General features: G+C 37.3%; 1 protein-coding gene and 2 pseudogenes across 1 annotated transcript in view; all 3 read left to right on the plus strand.

The window, feature by feature from the left end:
* The window catches only part of tmc1 (transmembrane channel-like 1), a 10,646-nt gene extending 4,660 nt beyond the window's left edge, over positions 1 to 5,986 (plus strand). The window contains 10 exon segments of the mRNA XM_016466016.1: positions 744 to 938; positions 1,023 to 1,202; positions 1,378 to 1,530; positions 2,498 to 2,626; positions 2,706 to 2,773; positions 2,880 to 3,119; positions 4,119 to 4,244; positions 4,336 to 4,414; positions 4,719 to 4,830; positions 5,409 to 5,986. Of these exon segments, the coding sequence (XP_016321502.1) occupies positions 744 to 938; positions 1,023 to 1,202; positions 1,378 to 1,530; positions 2,498 to 2,626; positions 2,706 to 2,773; positions 2,880 to 3,119; positions 4,119 to 4,244; positions 4,336 to 4,414; positions 4,719 to 4,830; positions 5,409 to 5,641 (1,515 nt within the window). The 3' untranslated portion in view covers positions 5,642 to 5,986.
* A 3,808-nt stretch (positions 5,987 to 9,794) lies between these two features.
* LOC107672702 (transmembrane channel-like protein 2) lies at positions 9,795 to 16,768 on the plus strand (annotated as a pseudogene).
* A 1,430-nt stretch (positions 16,769 to 18,198) lies between these two features.
* Positions 18,199 to 19,802, plus strand: part of LOC107672703 (cytochrome P450 1A1-like) — a 4,977-nt pseudogene continuing 3,373 nt past the window's right edge.

The raw sequence follows: 19,802 nt of genomic DNA on the forward strand, positions 1-19,802 counted from the left end.
TTCGGGCTTGAACTGATGGTAAAACTAATGACATTATTTACTGTCTTTACATTTATTTTGAAAGATGAAGCTCGCGATTATGGTAAGGGGCGTTACATTTCCGACGAGTGCTTGCGGTGTTCGGCCAATCACAATGCACTGGGTCAGCTGGCCAATGAGAGCAGACTGCGCTTGTTGGAAGGAGGGACTTTGTAGAAAACGAAGCGTTTGACAGAGGCGGGGCATAGAGGACCTACAATAATGTACAGTATTTGAAAAATAATGTGTTTTTTGAACATTAAAGCATGTCAACATATTCTGTTACACCAAATACACAAAATAATGATCTTTAAAAAAGCATCATATGACCCCTTTAATTATGACAAAAGTTTGAAATAAGTCATAATTATGACAAAATCAACTCATTATGTCATATTAATGTGACATATTATATATACAATGACTTACCAAAATGACACATCAGACAGACAAACACAAAATACCCACATTTACATCTATTCATTGTTCAGAAACCTATACCGTCACTATACCTTACCTGTTTCATATTAAGAGCCAGAATAAGGGTGTAAATTGTTAATGAAATAAAAAAAAAAAACTAAAAACAAGATAAAACCTCAAATAACATCTCAACAGGGGGAAACCCCCTTAGTCTTTAGGTGAAAAATAAATCATAATAAAAAGAATGATATGACCCCTTTAATCTGGCCTCTCCCAGCTTCATAATAAATTCAGCACGTTAACAGGAGGCCATTGTGGAGGAGCAAGAGAGCAGAAAAGATGACAACATCCACCTGACACGATTCCTTAGAGTGCTGGCCAACTTCCTGGTGCTCTGCTGTCTGGCAGGGAGTGGGTACTTGATCTACTTTGTAGTACGCAGGTCTCAGAAGTTTGCTCTGTTGGGACTGGAGAACTACGGCTGGTGGGAGAGGAATGAGGTCAGACTCATGTAACAGTGTGCAATAGAAACCTTCTTGTCAATCAATAAAAAATTAATTTTGCATGGTTTTACATACCCTCAGGTGAACATGGTGATGTCTCTGTTGGGAATGTTCTGTCCGATGCTGTTCGATGTGATCAGCACTTTAGAGAACTATCATCCACGCGTTGCCCTCCAGTGGCAGCTGGGACGCATATTCGCCCTTTTCCTGGGGAACCTCTACACGTTCATCATCGCTCTCATGGATGCCATCCAACTAAAGGTACAGCTTCATTTAACAAAGACTAAAGTGCTCACAGTTCCATCTTCAGTCTTTCTGACGTTCAAAAAAGTAATAATTTCCATCATTCTAGCTCTCTTGGGCCACAGAATCTGTGTTAAATGAATCATCTTCTTATGAAGGTCATTTATCCTCCTAACTGTCACATATTTTGAAGAGGGCAGAAGAGGAGATTGTAAAGAAGAATATGACAATCTGGCAGGCTAACCTGTACAATGGGACTGTGCCAGACAACTCAACTGCTCCTCCGATCACAGTGCACCCTGCTGATATTCCCAGAGGGCCTTGCTGGGAGACAATGGTTGGACAGGTATTGGGGAAGAGTGGTTCAATTGAGTTCAGCTAAAATGTAATTGTATAGCTCTTTTCACAATACAAATTCCAGTACAATTGGAACACAATACGTCCCAAAGCAGCATTACAAAGTATAGAATTCCAGTGAACAAACCTCCAGTGAGCAAAATGTGTCAAGGGAAAACTCTTTAGGAGATTTAGGTAAGATAAAGAAAAAACCTTTGGAGGAACACAACCTCCTCAGAATGGAAGGCTTAATGATATGGTGGTATATACAGTATATATTCAGTGCTCTAGAATTGCAGAAATGATGACTTAGGATTTACACATTTCAGTTGTATGACAAATTTCCATTTAATATTAAGTAATCTAAGTAATTGAACTTTAATAAATAATTAACTGAGTTTTTTTCAGCAATGATGCATTAAATTGATCAAAAATAAGGACTTTTACAACGTTACAAAAGGTTTTTATTTCAAAAGCTGTTCTTTTGAACATTCTGTTAATCAAAGCATCCTGAAAAAAATACATCAGGGTTTCCACAAAAATCTTAAGAAGCACAACTGTTCAACATCTCTTATTATCAATGTTTCTTGAGCAACAAATCTGCATATTAGAATGATTTCTGAAAGATCACGTGACACTGAAAACTAGCAATGGCTGCTTTGCCATCATATGAAAAGTATATATTTTTTTTTTACTAGATACAGTTTGGTAAATGGCAAATTACATGATTTGACATTGACATTACTTACATGACATGACATTAATTCGATTTTAACCTCAGCAAATATGCATATTTAAATAAATCTAATTTAAAGCATTTGTATATTAAACAAACATTGAGTGTATGTTTGAACAAATAAAACAAGGTTGAAACTTTGACTAGGATAACTAGAGAGTTTAAAAATCAAGTGTTAAATTAATATTATGATGCATTACATCAAATCTTTATAGATTGTCAGCATCCTCTGTGTCTACAGGAGTTTGTACGTCTCATCATTTCTGATACAATGACGACTTACATCACACTGCTTATTGGGGATTTCCTCCGTGCCGTACTGGTGCGATTCCTAAACAACTGCTGGTGCTGGGATCTGGAGTATGGCTTTGTGAGTATCCACAACACATGCAGTGGTCAGTATCAGGGATTCCCTTTCATTTATAACTGAAGTGCACTTTCTTCATTAGCCGTCCTATTCAGAGTTTGACGTCAGTGGAAATGTTCTGGGGCTGATCTTCAATCAGGGAATGATCTGGTGAGAACTATCTCCATTTTATGTAGCATGTTTTCTTGCTTTCCATTTGAAACCAGCACACCATCAAATCTCACCACATCTTTGTCATTGTGTATGTGTGTATCAGGATGGGGGCATTCTACGCTCCATGTCTTCCAGCATTAAATCTTCTCCGGCTTCACGTGTCCATGTACCTGCAGTGTTGGGCGGTGATGTGTTGTAATGTGCCTCAGGAACGGGTCTTCAAAGCTTCAGGCTCCAATAACTTCTACATGGCCATGCTGCTGGTCATCCTCTTCCTCTCTACACTGCCAGCTATATACACCATTGTCTCCATTCCTCCCTCTTTTGACTGTGGACCTTTCAGGTTTGGAATGTTTATGTATGAATTAAAAATGGTGTGGATTATGGAGCTGGTCTGTTTAGCATAAGAACTGAGTAATTTGAAGTTTCTGAAATTGTTCAGTGCGGTGACAGCTTTTAATCTCTTGAATTAAGTATAAATACAAATAATTAGACTTAAAGTAACAGGCTCGTATGTATGTATTTATGTATTTATACTTATGTGTATAAATTAACACTGAATAAGTGGAGGGATGTTACAAGCCAAGTCTTGCAATGGCAGATCGTTAGCACTAGAGTGCAGCAGAGTGCAAGTCTACAATTTTCTCACATCCTTTTTCTCCTCAAAATCAGCACAAAATGCAGTTACCGTTATTTGAAGAAAGTTCATTTATTTATTTTTTGTTTGTTTTAAAGATTTACAAATACAGCCAGTGAGTACATTAGGATAAACAATACATAAATAAATACAGATAGAAATAAACATATACAATAAAAGCATTAAAATGTTTACAAATTAATAAGTTTTACAGCTGTCTTATAAAAACAATGATTTATTTCCCCAACAACACCTGGCGGAACTCTGTCCACATATTACCTGTGCAGTGTAGGACAGTTGAAGCAGCGTGTATAGTAGATGCAGCATGCTTTGTAAACAAGTCACTGATGGCCAAAATGTTGTTGTATCTTTTCTTGACAGCATTAGACCTTCATTTACATAAATGGAAATGCACAATTTCAATGGATCCCATGGCTAAGAAACTGCAGACTGACCAGCATAAACAAATAAAATAAACATTTGATAACCCTTACCAAAAAGTAGTATACTTCAAGTTTATTTTAGTAAGTATACTTAAGTAAAGTTCAAGTATATTTTTAAGTATACTAATAGCACACTTGAATAAACTTCTTTTTCGTAAGGGAACACATGTTTGTTTGTTTAAAAACTATTTTTACTAGTTTAGACTTAGGTTTCTGCCGTTTTAAAAGAGTGTCCTAGAGTATTCTTATATTTTTCCTGCAGTGGGAAAACCCGCATGTTTGATGTGATTCAGGAGACCCTGGAGTCAGACTTCCCTGCCTGGTTCGGTAAAATGTTCAGTTACGCCTCGAACCCCGGACTGGTGCTGCCTTTTCTTCTGCTCTTGGTGTAAGTGGGAATGTCTAAATATATCAATATTTCCTCTATTGTACAATATTGTGATTGTAATGGTAGGCCTACATTTTTTCTGTCATTTTAGTCTTGCGATTTATTATCTGCAGTCCACTTCTAAAACATACAAAAGGGTAAACATGGAGCTGAAAAAGAAACTTCAAACAGTAAGTTGGGAAGTCCAAATGTATGTTCAAATGTCTCCTACAGTAAATGATTAATTTTAAACAGGGTTATATGGGCAGTAAACTCACCACTAGATGGAAGCACTAACATTGAGCTAAAAATAATTACATTTTTTAAATGATGCATTAATAAATAATAATAAGTAGTAGTAGTAGTATAATCACATAGACTAAATTATGTTTTATATTAATTCAGTTTAATTTTATCACTGGACATAGATCTGCTCACTACTGTTACAAAATCCATAGGGCATTTATAGTCATGTCGCTAATTTTGTATTTACAGCAAAATGAGGAAAACAAGAAAAAGAACAAACTTGCCGCCTTAAAAGCAGCCAATGAGCTGGAGCAGGCAAGGAAAGCAGGAGAACAACGCAGCAGCAGCGCCTCCGATTTGGGTGAGAGCACACAGAACGGGTCACAGCTCCCATCAGTCAGTGCATAAGACAGCAACTTGGAACCAATGCAGAGAAACTTTCCATTAAAGGGTTAGTTCACCCACAATTTAAGATATTTTTGATGAAATCTGAGGGCTCTCTGACCCTGCCATAGACAGCAAGGTAACTACCACGTTCAAGATGATCGACAAAGTAGTCCGTGTGACATCAGTGGTTCAACTGTAGCTTCGTAACTTTACAGTTGAACCACTGATGTCACACGGACTACTTTGTCGATCATCTTGAACGTGGTAGTTACCTTGCTGTCTATGGCAGGGTCAGAGAGCCCTCAGATTTCATCAAAAATATCTTAAATTGTGTTCCGAAGATGAACGAAGGTCTTATGGGTTTGAAACAGCACGAGGGTGAGCAATTAATGACAGAATTTTTGGGTGAACTAACCCTTTAATGTTGAAGAGTTGATGTGCTGTGTTTGGTCAGCAGGTGGCCACAGTCTTAAAACAACATGCCCTTGTTTCTATATATCAGTGTTGCTGTGAGACAGCAGTTGAAAGGTCTTTCTGCCTCCTCTTTCTCAGGAGTGAATGAAGAGAGCAGCAGCATAGATGAAGCAGGCCATCACAGACAAGCTGGACAGAACGGTCGTTTTATTCACCCTTCACAGAGTCAGCATACTCAAAACTCTGAACCTCCCGTCTCCTCGACCCACACAACTACCAGACCCCCTGCATCCCGGGGCCACACATCATCTGGACATCTTCCAGGTCACCCACAGCAGCCACAGAAAAACTCTCACTCAAACAGGAGATAAACAGCACAGATGTAAACAGATAAATAGATGCATCTGTTTGTTGCATGCACAACATTTGGCACTTATATGACCATTTGGATTTCTTGCTGATACAGTATAAATCCTGTGCCCAGGCCTGCAGCACATATCATGAATGTCACAGTGAATCTCAAGGGCTTGGTAGCTATGTAACTCTAGAATGATAAGTATCTCTGTGAAAGAGAAATGATTGCTCTTGTTACACACAGGCCAAACTAGGGTCAAACTATCTCTTGATTTGTTGTTTTTTATATTTATTGTTTAGTTTTAGAAATATTTGCTTGATTGTTGGTTTACATGCCAATTGCAACTAGTTATTAAACTACAGCCGCTAAAGTAAACCTCTTTTTGACTAATATGTTAGAGAAAGAACCAAGGGCGTTTCTAACCTTTCATCAGTACTGGAGCACAGGCTCCCCATCAAAAAAATGTGTGCTCATATTTTGATACGAGCAAAATAGTTATAGCTTTAAATTTAAAATATAACTTTAAATCGCCTTTAAAGTTATCCAAATTAAGTTCTTAGCAATGCATATTACTAATCAAAAATTAAGTTTTGATATATTTACGGTAAGAAATGTACAAAATATCTTAATGGAACATGATCTTTACTTAATATCCTAATGATTTTTGGCATAAAAGAAAAATCGATAATTTTGACCCATACAATGTTTTTTTTTGGCTATTGCTAAAAATATACCCAAGTGACTTAAGACTGGTTTTGTGGTCCAGGGTCACATATAAGGATTTATCAATAATATTTTACTGGGACACAGCAGTATTTTACTGGGGGCTCTTGCCCCAGTAAAAAGGGTCTAGCAACGCCCCTGGGAGGAGCACATGCATCTTATTTACAGTGGCCCTAAAATGTGTTTGGATATCTATGCCACACTTAAAAATATATGAATGTCATTGTATATAACAAAATATCATTTATATAGCAAAAACAGTTTTCAAGCAAAATGGTTAATAAAAAAAATGTTAAAAATGGAAAGAATCACATTGTAAAACATTAAGCCAAAAGACAAACATCTTGTTAAAAGTAAAGCTAAAGCAAATCTAGAAGAATAGCATAATTTCTTTGCAGATTTCCTACATTTTTAAGTGGGACTCAAGTGTCCAAATGCCTTTTTAGGGCCACTGTAACAGTCAACCCAAAGTGCATCTTTAGTCCCCATAGATATGAAAACAAAATCATTTTTCAGCACTCAAGATTGACAGCTTGGCTTTGCCCATCTTTATACCTCTCCTCTCCATTTCATTGTTTCCCCCATTCTCCAATCCATGCAGCTTTATCTTGATGAGCGTGTCAGGTGGCCCAAAACATTTCCATGCTCCGTACTGTATTCTCAAATCTGCTCTCAGCTCTAGGGGTGTCTAATATCTCGGATTATTTTTCTGCAGCCACAGATTTGGCAGCGAAGATGCATGTGGCTCATTTGTCATGCCATGGCCCACACTGTTCTGTTTGGGGTTACGCTGTGTACCATTTATGTGAGGGGATTTGTTCCCAACCCACTAGAGGATAGTAAAAACATTGAGAGTATCGTTTTAGCATGTTCTTTGAAGATAAATTGAAGAGGTCTTACAATCCTAAGAACCTTATGATATCCCTGTTTCAAATCTTGACTATTACTTATTAGAGAATTGGCACATAAGTTTCATTAACATTGCAAATGCTCATCCATAATTCATGGGCAGACTTTATTAAGTATTAACAGGAGTCATTTGAGATTTTGTTTATTTGTTCATTTAGGAAGCCAATGTTCATTTGAAGATACAGCTCTTCCTGAATATGCCAGGAAATCAAGAATAGTTATAGCATTGGGCTCATAACAACTAACAACTTTTTGTATTGTGAACCTTCTTGTGATCCTTGATGAGATCTTCAAAATATCATGTAGTAGCTTACCTGCTGCCACCACTGAGAAACTTCTTTTATATGCTGGAAATCTGCTCTGTGTGATTGTAGTTCTGTTACCGGACGTTACAGTAGTAGACCTCTTGTACATTATTAACTCAAAACAATTAATGGTATTCGGCTGCTGTGTCTGAACAAGGTTAGTTTCCATAGAGGTGTCTGAATTTCCTGTCGACATAATGCCTTATTTACACAAATTGAAGAATAAAAACACAAATTTAACCCATCGCTCAACATGGTTAAGCCACAGTTCAGTATATGAACTTGTTGTACTGATATAGAACCAAGTGTGTTAAGAGAATATAAAACGAATGAACAGTTTACCTCTTCTACTAAGATCCATAATGAGTTATTGAACAATTAATGAAGAATTGTGAATTTTTCTAAAAGAGAAACAATTCAATCAGCGCTTCATATTATTTCTTAGAGTGTGATACTTAAAGGGGTCATATGATGCTACATGCACTTTTACAAGTTGTTTGAACTGAAATGTGTGTTGGTAGTGTGTGTACACAACCACCCTATAATGATAAAAATCCACCCAGTGTTTTTTTTTAATCTCATTAAATGTTTTCCCCTTTCTCAAATCGAGCTGATCTCAGATGCCTGTCTGTGTGACGTCACACAGACAGGCCCCTCCCACGATAGTTTGATTGACAGTAGCGTTTCAGCACAGACTGGACTGGTGTCTTACCTTAGACCCGCCCTGAGTGAGCTGTCATCAGTCCTCTATTGTTTCAGGCTGGAGCAGATGTAGACAAGAATGACTCCTAAGCGATTGAGGTGTTCTGTTGTTGGATGTAATAATGAACACAGCAGTCGTCATTTACTCTCGACATCTGAGCCGCTGAAGACGCAGTGGATTACTTTGTTTTTGAAGAGAATGCGCCCCCGGTCGACATAAATGCATCTATGTTCGCACGAATCATTCATGATCCAGCCTCATCTACAGAAGAAGTGAGTATAATGTTTTGTAATGAATCTTTGCAAATCGCCTTTCCTAATAATGCGCTAATTAGCAAGTTTCAAGATGAATGCGGCTAAAGTAAACAGTCTCTCAGAGAGCAGCTCGGAGGAGAGGGGCGGGGTCAGCAGAGCTCATTAACATTTAAAGGAAAATGCTACAAAAACAGCTTGATCTGAAAAGAGCTGTTTTTGACAGGGTAAAAAAGGTGTTTTTTGCACTACCACTGAGAAATTTTAACCAAACTACGTTACAGACTTTTCATTAAGTCCCTAAAGAATCATATAAACTTGTGGAAAATGGGCATCCTATGACCCCATTAATAAATTATTGACAGGGTGGGGTTATATGCACATTTAAGTTCAACCTCTTTCGAAAAACATTGTTATTAAAATTTTATATTCATTATTCTGCTACTTTCCCATATTAAATTTCCCATTTAAATATAGAAAACTTTATTTGCAGATGTTCATCATAAAATTCAGGTATATGTACAGCACTTTATTTAGGCAACCTGTTTGTGTTTACGTATCATGAGTTACGTATCTTGCTTATTTTATTCTTGGATCTGGCCCGTATACTGGCGTTTTGTTTCCTGGCTCTCACAGCACGGCTTTAGATCTTGACTACCATTTACTATAGTCAAGGAGTCATTTGATTCCTTCTTTAGGAGTGAGCGCCTATTAACAGAGACCCACCTGACAGTCAGGTGTGTCATCAGCTCTTAGATGCCTAGCAAGTCTGAATAGAAGGACTTCAACTCAAACTGGCAAGATGCCCCGCAGAAAAAATTATATTGCGATAACTGTGGATGACGGTAAGTAGATTTGAATACCAGAAGATAAACATTCTGGCATCATTTTGATTCAGTGTGTAGTAGTGGACTGTCTAAACCAGTTTCAGACGCGTCAGTCTCCGTATTTATAAATTGGGTAACTAACTGCAACTGTTATTCATTGTTCTGATATAGTATTTATATTCTGATATAGTGCAGTTGATGGTTTTTAATAGTGATAAGCATGTTGTCCTGTCTAGTCAGTGCTTAAATTATGCCACTTATTTAGCAGGTTTAAATAATTTATGCTAATTGTTTTAATGATTAACGCAATGTATCATATATGACATAAAGCTGACAGGATGTTAAACAGTTATTTTAGATTTATTGTGAAAGTATTTAAATTAAAAGAATTTTACAAGACCTGGTTATTTATACAGTGTGTGTGTGTGTGTGTGTGTGTGTGTGTGTGTTACAGTTGGGATGGAAATTGATGCAGAATATGACAGTGGAAGTGATGGTAAGTTTTACAGATGGTTTAAATTTGAGAGTGTTAATTAATTTTATTAACAAAATTGTTATTATTATTATTTATCATTATTATATTAATTATAGTATTGCTTGTAATACTTGAAAATATAATTTAATTATGTTAAAGTGTTACTTATATTTAAATATTATAATATACATGATTGTTTTATTTTTAAATTATTATTATTTATGTTTTGTCAACATGTACACATTTCCCCTATCTTTTCAGTGGATTCAAAAAGAAGAGCAAAAGGTAAGAATAAACCGAAGCCTGCAGCTCGAGGAAAGAAAGCCAAGGCAGATAGCGTAGATGAGAGTGAGGAAGAGGAGGAGGAGGCTCCGCGTAAGAGAAAAGGCCGAAAGAGAGGAGGAGAGCGAGGAAGAGCAGAAAGGAAGAAGAAAGAAAGCAGCAGGTTCAAAGAAGAGGGCTGTCAAGAAAGATGACTCCGAAGAGGAGAGCGAAGAGGAGAAGGGAAATAAAAGAAAAGGAGGGAAAAAAGGAGCAAGTAAGAAGGAGAATAACAAGGAGGAGAAGGGGAATGGCAAAGCAGCAGGAAAAGATAAACAGGATGATAAGGATAAGAAAAAGAACAAAGGCAAAAACAGCAGGTGCAGTATTCTCTAGCCTCCCTCTCCATGCCACACACACACGGTGCTGTTCAGACTCAACACTCCACATTACCTCCAGTTTGAATTAAAACACAGCCATACACATCTAATGCCATAAAAGAACTTTTGAATGTTTTCAGATATTCATATTACATAATATGTGATTATGAAGCAGTAAAATGCAGCCATGGAACTAAAACCTCTAAACATCCGAAAAAGTCTTGTTATCATAATTTTGTGGTTGTTGTGATATAAAAATTGATTTATTTATTTGAATATTCAATTATTCATTAAATTTGTCAGATATATATCTGACACATTTATTACTTTAATAATTAAATATATTTTTAAAGTGTTTTATAAAGGTGGACATTTATAGTTCCTGGGTGTGCACATCACAGAGGATCTCTCCTGGACTGACAACACCACAGCACTGGCCAAGAAAGCACAGCAGCGTCTTTCTTTCAGTAACCAGTGTAATGCAGTATTGTTGTCATCTGCTATCCGTTTTTGGTTTCAACTAGACATTTTCACTCTTTTTTTATCTTTTGCCTTCCAACTGATGATCTGGAAGTGCTTTTCATGGCCATCTGGCCACTAGAACTCTTGTCTTGACTTGAACCCATTTTATCCTCCAAAACAACAATATCTTTCAGGAATATACTGGACTTTAAGGACTGACTGCTGACTCTCGGGTCTCGGCTTTGTTCTACAGCAGTTCATCATCGGATGACAATTCAGAAGATGAGTCTATGTCTGAGGGAGAGATGGCCAGACTAAAAGAGGAAGTCGAGGAGAAGAAAAAGCTGATAGTGACACTTCGGAACAAACCCTGGCGCATGAAGAGGAGACTCAAGTGCCTGAAGTAAAACGGATTTCCTTCTCATTGCTTGTGCTGTGATACTATTGGCTCTTGTGTCCATTACCACTACCTCAACTGAAGTTTATGTGCTTCATTAAAGCTTACAAGTTGCTGTGCTTCTGCTTTCTTGCATCTTCATGGCTCTTAATGCTCTTATTGGCTTCATATTCTTGCTGGCTTTGAAAAAATGTTTTAGGAAGCATGGAAGTTGTTTGAATTATGATCAGTATGACATGGTGCTTTTTAAAGGCAACAAAAAGCTTCGGTAAAGAATCACCATCATCCAAAACACGCTCGATTGTACTTTGCAGACAAAATGACTTCTTCTGCGTTCAACAAAAGAAGAAACAGGTTTTAATGACATGAGGGTGAGTAAGTGATGATAGAAATTTCATTTTTGGGTGAACTATCCTTTTCAGTAATATCCGATTGGCCTGCTATAGCTCTCACATATTTCTAGTTAGTGAATTAATTCATCTTGTGTCCATCCCATCTGCACTATTCCCATTAATTATGCATTGATGAGTTAATTAATTGGTTGTACTCAAGTTACAGAATATGAATGTTGTGAGTGAAACATGATATTTTTCCTGGTGTTGTCTCTGGTGCTTACTGCACAATGCTGAATGGTCATGCTGCGTAATACAAGCAGAACCAGCCAGTAACTCAATTGACTGGTCCGTCTACACATGTATAGTAACGTGATGTGACTCAAATACGGGGAGAAATACTCATGCCTTGTTGAAAACTGAAATGAAAACAGAACTGTTGTTTTGAAAATACAAGTGGGAACACAGAGTCACTTTGAATTGAAATACAACTGAGTTTTAATTGCATGCCAATACCAGTTTCTATTTATATCACATGTTAGAGAAGCCCAGGCATTTGTGGAGAAATTTGAAGGGGCTTTGGGCAAAGGAAAAGGGAGGAGACTCTATGCATTCAAAGCACTACATATTCCATATTGATGTGTTTTATTTTAAATGCAATTACAAAACATTTTTTCCTTTCCTTTTTTTCAGAAATTAATCAAATTCAATAGAGACTTTGAAAACTTCAAGACAGCCTGCATTCCTTGGGAAAGTCGGATAAAAGAAGTGGAAAGTCTGTTCCTCTCTGTTTATTCTTTTTTAGCAAAATCAGTATTTTCAGCGTGTTTCTCAATCTCTTCTCATCTGTTTCATTTTCATAGGTCACTTTGGGTCATCTGTTGCCTCCTTCATTTTCCTCCGGTGGATGTATGGACTAAACCTTGTTCTCTTTGGTTTTATGTTTGGACTTGTTATTCCAGAGGTGAGATGCAATGCTAATGTCTTTGTTAATACACCTTTTAGGCAATGTACACTACTGTTCAAAGATTTGGGGTCAGTGAGATGTTTTTATGTTTTTGAAAGATGTCTCTTATGCTCACTAAGGCTGCATCTGCATATTTGATATATTACTACGTAGTGAAATAATATTACAATTGAAAAAGTCTGTTTTCTATGTTAATATATTTTAAAATTAATTAATTTAATCCTGTGATGGCAAAATCCAGTCTTTAGTGTCACATGATCCTTTAGAAATCATTCTAATATGCTGTTTTGGTGCTCAGGAGTGAAATCATTTTTATTATTATCAGTGTTGAAAACTGCTTAATATTTTTGTGGAAACCGTGCTACAATTATTCAGGATTCTTTGATGAAGGGTCAAACAAACATAATTTAATATGAAATACTAAATCTTTTATAACATTATGAATGTCTTTAATATCACATATAATTGAATGTTGAAGATGTTTTTTTTTTACGATGTTGATGTCTTTCTCTCTGTAGGTACTGATGGGCATGCCTTATGGCTCCATTGCCAGAAAAACAGTTCCAGCGCCATGGACTTCTCTGTCCTGTTTTATGGTTATTACAATAATCAACGCAGTATTGGATTCCTGCAGTTCCGGTTACCCTTGTCATATCTTTTGGTTGGTGTTGGGATATTTGGCTACAGTCTAATGGTGGTTATCAGAACGTGAGTTTAATGACTACATTTGCAGTTCTATGAAGCATTTTACTCACTGACAATGCTCTGATAATCAGCTGACAATGTGTACCCTCTATCTTTCTCTTTTTAAACCACCTTCCTTCTAGAATGGCAAGTAATGCCAATGAAGGAGGAGATGGAGCAGAGGAAGGTGCCTTCACCTTTTGCTGGAAGCTGTTCACTAGCTGGGATTACCTTATAGGAAACCCAGAGACAGCTGACAACAAGTTCGCCTCCACCACCACAAGCTTCAAGGTTAATGACAGTAATAGTATCAAAGAATGGTGCTCTGTGCTAGGAAAAAACCTTATTGTTGCATCTGTGTAGCTAGACTGATCTAAAACCTTGATCTGACTGATCTAAAACCTTGTCTTATTCCCTCAGGAATCTATAGTGGATGAGCAGGAAAACCTAAAGGATGAGAACATTCACCTGTGCCGTTTTCTACGTGTCATAGCCAACGTTCTCATCCTGTGCTGCTTGGGTGGGAGTGAATACCTCATCTACTATGTGGTCAAAAGATCACAGGAATTTGCCAAAAAGGAGAGGAATTAATTGTCATGGCTTCAAAAAAAAATGAGGTACCCCTTTTCTTTTGCATTGTAATTTATTTTTAATGCGATGACTTACAAAAAAAAAATTTAATTGTGAAACTGTTTCTTCTTCGCTCAGGTTGAAATTGTGATGTCACTCTTGGGCTTGTTGTGTCCACCTCTATTTGAAGTTATAGCTGAGCTGGAAGACTATCACCCTCGAATCGCCCTAAAATGGCAGCTGGCCAGAATCTTCGCCCTCTTTCTGGGCAACCTGTACACTTTTCTGTTTGCACTGTTTGATTAAGTCAATGCAAAGGTATGACCATAGTTCATCTAGTAACCATAAACATACAGTAGTAAAAAGGGGATATTACTCTACTTAAGAGTTTGGGGATGAGCCAAAATGGTTACTTACTAATCCTGTAACATTTTATGTGAATAATTTCTCTGGTATTGTTTGTTCACAGCTTGATAATGAGAAAGAGATACAAAATGAAACCATCTGGGCTCTTAAAGAATACTATGACAACTACACCTTACACCATAATGTCACAGAAAACATTCCCCCTTCAAACATATCCCCAGCTGATGTCATCAGGGGTCCTTGCTGGGACACAGAAGTTGGCATTGTAGGTACCATCAGCACCAGCATTGTCATCACCAAACTATCATAATTGTCAATAACAGTCAGTACTTAACCCTGTGGAGGGACACTGACAGTACCTTGGCTTAGAAATGAATGTATCAGATATGATACTGTAGGCTTTATTGGCTTAAAATGTACCATTTATTTTCCTCACAGGAGTTTGTAAAGCTCACCGTATCTGATTTCCAGGTGACATATCTGACCATTTTGATAGGGGACTTCTTACGAGCCGTGATTGTGAGATTCCTCAACTATTGCTGGTGTTGGGATCTGGAAGCTGGCTTTGTAAGTTCCTCCTTACACCCTGCTGTTATTCAAGTTACTCACATTACAACATTGTGTAAACAAGCCTCAGTCCATAAAACAGGATGACCTCTGTCAGACGCACTTTTGTAGTTTTTAAGCATGGCATTTTAGCGATACAGGGTAGATGGTAGCAATCTGACTGACTGCGATTGTTATGTCACGTTAAGTATAATCTCATGCTCCGAAATGGTTGCTCTATATGGTTTTGCCCTGTCGCCCTCATTTTCCTGCACTCGATATAGGTAACATACTACTCACTCATCCAAGGTCAACTGAACACCATGAGAAGGTGGCAGGATAGGTGATAGGGCTGCATAACAACCAAAGTCACAGAGAGACATACTACACCATTCAGGGCACTTAATTACAGAGCGAGAGAGAGACAGCAAAAGGTATCTTTTATTGTGACATTAATTCCTGTGTTGTCGTCTACACAGATATTTATGCATATCTGTGTGTGATTGTGTTTCTGCAGCCGTCTTATGGAGAATTTGACATCAGTGGTAATGTACTTGGGCTCATCTTCAACCAGGGAGTGATCTGGTAAGTGGATCATGAGAGTGAAAACACAACATCTCCGTTATAGACAATGATGATTTCACATATGTCTGTTTTTTTAGGATGGGTGCATTCTACGCCCCTGGGCTGGTGGGCGTAAATGTGTTGCGTCTGCTGAGCTCCTGTATTACCAGTGCTGGGCTGTGATGTCCTGTAATGTTCCCCATGAGAGAGTGTTCAAAGCCTCACGTTCTAATAACTTCTACATGGGACTGCTCCTCCTTGTCCTCTTTCTCAGTCTCATGCCTGTGATCTACTCCATTATGACCCTGCCACCATGCTTTGACTGTGGACCCTTCAGGTAGCTATTGAACCTTGACAAGATTCATGTTGCTAATCCTTGAAAAAACACACTGTGGTCAAAAAGGTCAAAAAAAGGGGCCTGAACTGTAACAAATTATTAAGTTGAGAGGAATAGATTTGTTATCCTCATTCAGTTATTAAATATGAAGCCTTTGAAAAAAATCTACTTTTGGTAGATCAAAATTATTATGATTTACATGAAAAAATCAAAATTGAGACAAAAAGTAATTTATGACATAAAAATGCAAAATTATGCCATAAGCTAAAAAAATCTGACATACTATGTAATAATTATGACAAAAATGTTTGACATATTTCATAATTATGACATTTTATTTCATAATTAGTATATCCTAATTTTGACTTTTAATTTCATAATTATGACCTTTTATCTTATAATTACTTTTTTAATCTCAATTATGATTTACCAAAGCATGATTTTTTCTTATGTGGCAGAAATGGACTTCCATAATTAAAGGCAAAATAATACACGGAATGTTATAAAATACTTATTATAAAAAAGCCAAAAGTGATTAAATGAACAGAAAATCCATATCATTTGCAGGTTAATTTAATGTTGCAAAAACATTTTTCAGTAAATTTCAAACATTTCTTCAGTATACTGTAACAAGCTTGTCATACATTTTTGGCCCAGCAAAAAAAAAAGATCTATGCACTCAGAAATGTTTTATTTTATTTTTTCCACCGAATCATACTGTAAATGTCCTGAGCAATATGGAATCCACTTCTCTCCACAGTGGTAAAGATAAGATGTATGATGTGATCATGGATGATGTGTGATCACATGATCCAGTGACTCGTCCGCCAGGTCCCAGGCCACCCGGGCCTCTGCCAGGTAATGCCCGCGGACCTCCACCAGGTCAAGGGATGGGAAGAGGAAGAGGTGGACCACCACCACGAAGATAGTTTCAATCAGAGAATTTCTTTTTGTACTAGATACTAAATTTGGAACCAAATCAGATTTTAATACTATTACACAGTGAGGAGGTTCTGTAGTTAATATTTTTGTGTCAAATGTAAATATTTTTGTGTAAAATGCATGTTATGTATGTTATTTAAATATGTGCAATAAAAGGTTTATGGTTGTACATGTCTGTGGTGGTTTATTCATCAAATTAATTCAATTATTAGTGCAAACAGATCAAGATTCTAGGATGAAATAAAAACATAAGTTTTAACCTTTCCCTTGTTATGATCCCCCTTTTTGTGCCTGGACACTTTGATAGTTGTCAAAAAGACTTCAAATAAATAGCAAGAACAAAAACAGAAAAAAAGAGAATATTTTTAGGGATCAAGACAAAAACGGAAAACATAAATTAAACCTTTAATTATAACTTTTTTTTAAATTATACTTTCAGTTTCACTGAACAAAAGACATTTAAAAGCAATATTGTAAATACAAACAGCAATCCCAAATTAGGTTTGTTTGCTTATTGTAAATTAAGTTATACCTGCAGTGATAAGGAAAGCTGACCCAGAGTTCAGTCATTATTTCCCCTTTTCCCTTATACCACATGTTAAATAATTAAGTAGGACAGTACTTGAATTACAGGAGTTTCGCCTATGACAAATGTACTTCCACAAGGATAAAATAACTGTTGGTCCACTGTACTGACAAATAAGTATATTTACGTTTTTTTTTAAGGATAAAATGATAAAGGATGTTTTTATTGTTGTTACGACAATGTCTACCAATTAGATTTTACAGCGCAAAGCCAAACGGCAGAAGTAAAGATCTATTTTATTATCTAATTTTAAAACCCTCCAAGTCATCAAACAAACAGTCATGCACAGCTGCCAGCAATATTTCATTATCAATGGCTGTCAAATAACTCTCTACAACCCGTTCAAGCAATCGAGTCTGTTTCCTTTTTCCTCCTCGATTTGTAATAGCCACTGTACAGTATACTGTAGGTTTCGAAGTAGAAGTGTAGGTTTTAGGACACTACCATCGTGTGGGTGTATTTTTAAGTAACATTTTCTGTTCATCAGTAGGCTATTTTTTATGTCACTGGCTTGCATTCATGCTCAGTTCATTTATGCTTGTAAATCGATCATCTCAACGCTCCTCTTGTGTTCTCCTCTGCTTCTGAGATTCACTCTGTGGTTGTGCAGTCATGAAGACGCGCTTCATCCTGGTCCTGGTGCACAGCCATTTTTCATCTGGTACAACTTTTTCGCAAGTGTATTATAGCAAACACAGGATCTGTCAAGAGTGGTCTCAAAGGTAAGATATGCACACTACTTTATTTAGTTTACCTATTTGTCCTTTTCTGCTCAGTGCAGTTTGTATGCTTTTTATCTTAACGTAAACATTATACATAGCCTACAATAATAGCTGCTGTAATGTTTTCGTTTTCTTAAATCTTCTTCTTCAAAGCTATTTAGAGATTGAGAGTTTAGAATAGAATGGTGTATTATGCTTTAAGCGTCAAAACTCTATCTTTAAATAATAGTTATATATCAATATATCACATTTGCAGGTTATGCCATGTATCTTGAGGTGATGATCTCCCATACGACTGGAGTGACTTTGTTCCTCTGTGCCTTTGCTCTGCTCTTGCTGGCTCTCCATGGTCGACAGAGAGAACCGGGCTGCCGCTTGCCCCCAGGTCCCAGACCTTGGCCCCTAGTGGGCAACCTTTTCCAGATGGGGGAACAGATCCATTTGACATTAACAAACCTGAGGGTTCAGTATGGAGATGTGTTCCAGATGAAAATGGGTTCTCTTGTGGTGGTCGTTTTGAGCGGCTATTCTACAATCAAGGAGGCTTTGGTACGTCAAGGAGAGGCGTTTGCTGGCCGTCCTGACCTCTTTACCTTCTCCGCAGTTGCTAATGGCACCAGTATGACATTTAGTGAGAAGTATGGAGAAGCTTGGGTGCTTCACAAAAAGATCTGCAGGAATGCCCTGAAGACCTTCTCCCAAGCTGAGCCCTGAGACTCAAGCACCTCATGTCTTTTGGAGGAACGTATCTGTGCAGAGGCCGTGGATATGGTGGAGGCTCTGAAGAAACAAGGAGATGAGGTTGGAGATTCAGGGCTCGACCCAGTTAAGTTTCTAGTGACCTCAGTTGCCAATGTGGTTTGCACTCTATGTTTTGGGAAGCGGTATGCCTATGATGATAAAGAGTTCCTCACCATCGTCCATATCAATAGTGAAGTGCTGCGCCTCTTTGCTGCAGGGAATCTGGCAGACTTTTTTCCCATCTTCCGTTACCTGCCCAGTCCATCTCTGCGAAAGCTGGTCCAGTACATTGATAGAATGAACAACTTCATGGAGCGCAACATCAGGGAACATCTCATCACCTTTGATAGGGTAATAATCTTAAAATAAACAGATGAGAAGAAAAATGCATTCCTGTAGAAGTCTTAACATACAGAATCTATTTCAGATGATTAACTTGAAGTAAAAAAAAATATTAATAGAAAAAAAAGAGAAAGAATTCAAATGAGCATTTAGTATTCTACATACCATGATAAGTGTCTGCTAGAGTCATGTTTTAAAATATATTGTAATATACTGAAGTATCTCTATCTATCTAGATAGATAGATAGATACAGGTGCATCTCAATAAATTAGAATGTCGTGGAAAAGTTCATTTATTTCAGTAATTCAGCTCAAATTGTGAAACTCGTGTATTAAATAAATTCAATGCACACAGACTGAAGTAGTTTAAGTCTTTGGTTCTTTTAATTGTGATGATTTTGGCTCACATTTAACAAAAACCCACCAATTCACTATCTCAACAAAATAGAATACTTCATAAGACCAATAAAAAAAACATTTTTAGTGAATTGTTGGCCTTCTGGAAAGTATGTTCATTTACTGTACATGTACTCAATACTTGGTAGGGGCTCTTTTTGCTTTAATTACTGCCTCAATTCGGCGTGGCATGGAGGTGATCAGTTTTAGATCATTTTTTGGTCTCTTGTTTCTCATTTTCCTCTTGACAATACCTCATAGATTCTCTATGGGGTTCAGGGCTGGTGAGTTTGCTGGCCAGTCAAGCACACCAACACCATGATCATTTAACCAACTTTTGGTGCTTTTAGCAGTGTGGGCAGGTGCCAAATCCTGCTGGAAAATGAAAT

The sequence above is a fragment of the Sinocyclocheilus anshuiensis genome, unplaced genomic scaffold (genome assembly GCF_001515605.1).
Source record: "Sinocyclocheilus anshuiensis isolate Anshui unplaced genomic scaffold, SAMN03320099.WGS_v1.1 scaffold88, whole genome shotgun sequence".
NCBI lineage: Eukaryota > Metazoa > Chordata > Actinopteri > Cypriniformes > Cyprinidae > Sinocyclocheilus > Sinocyclocheilus anshuiensis.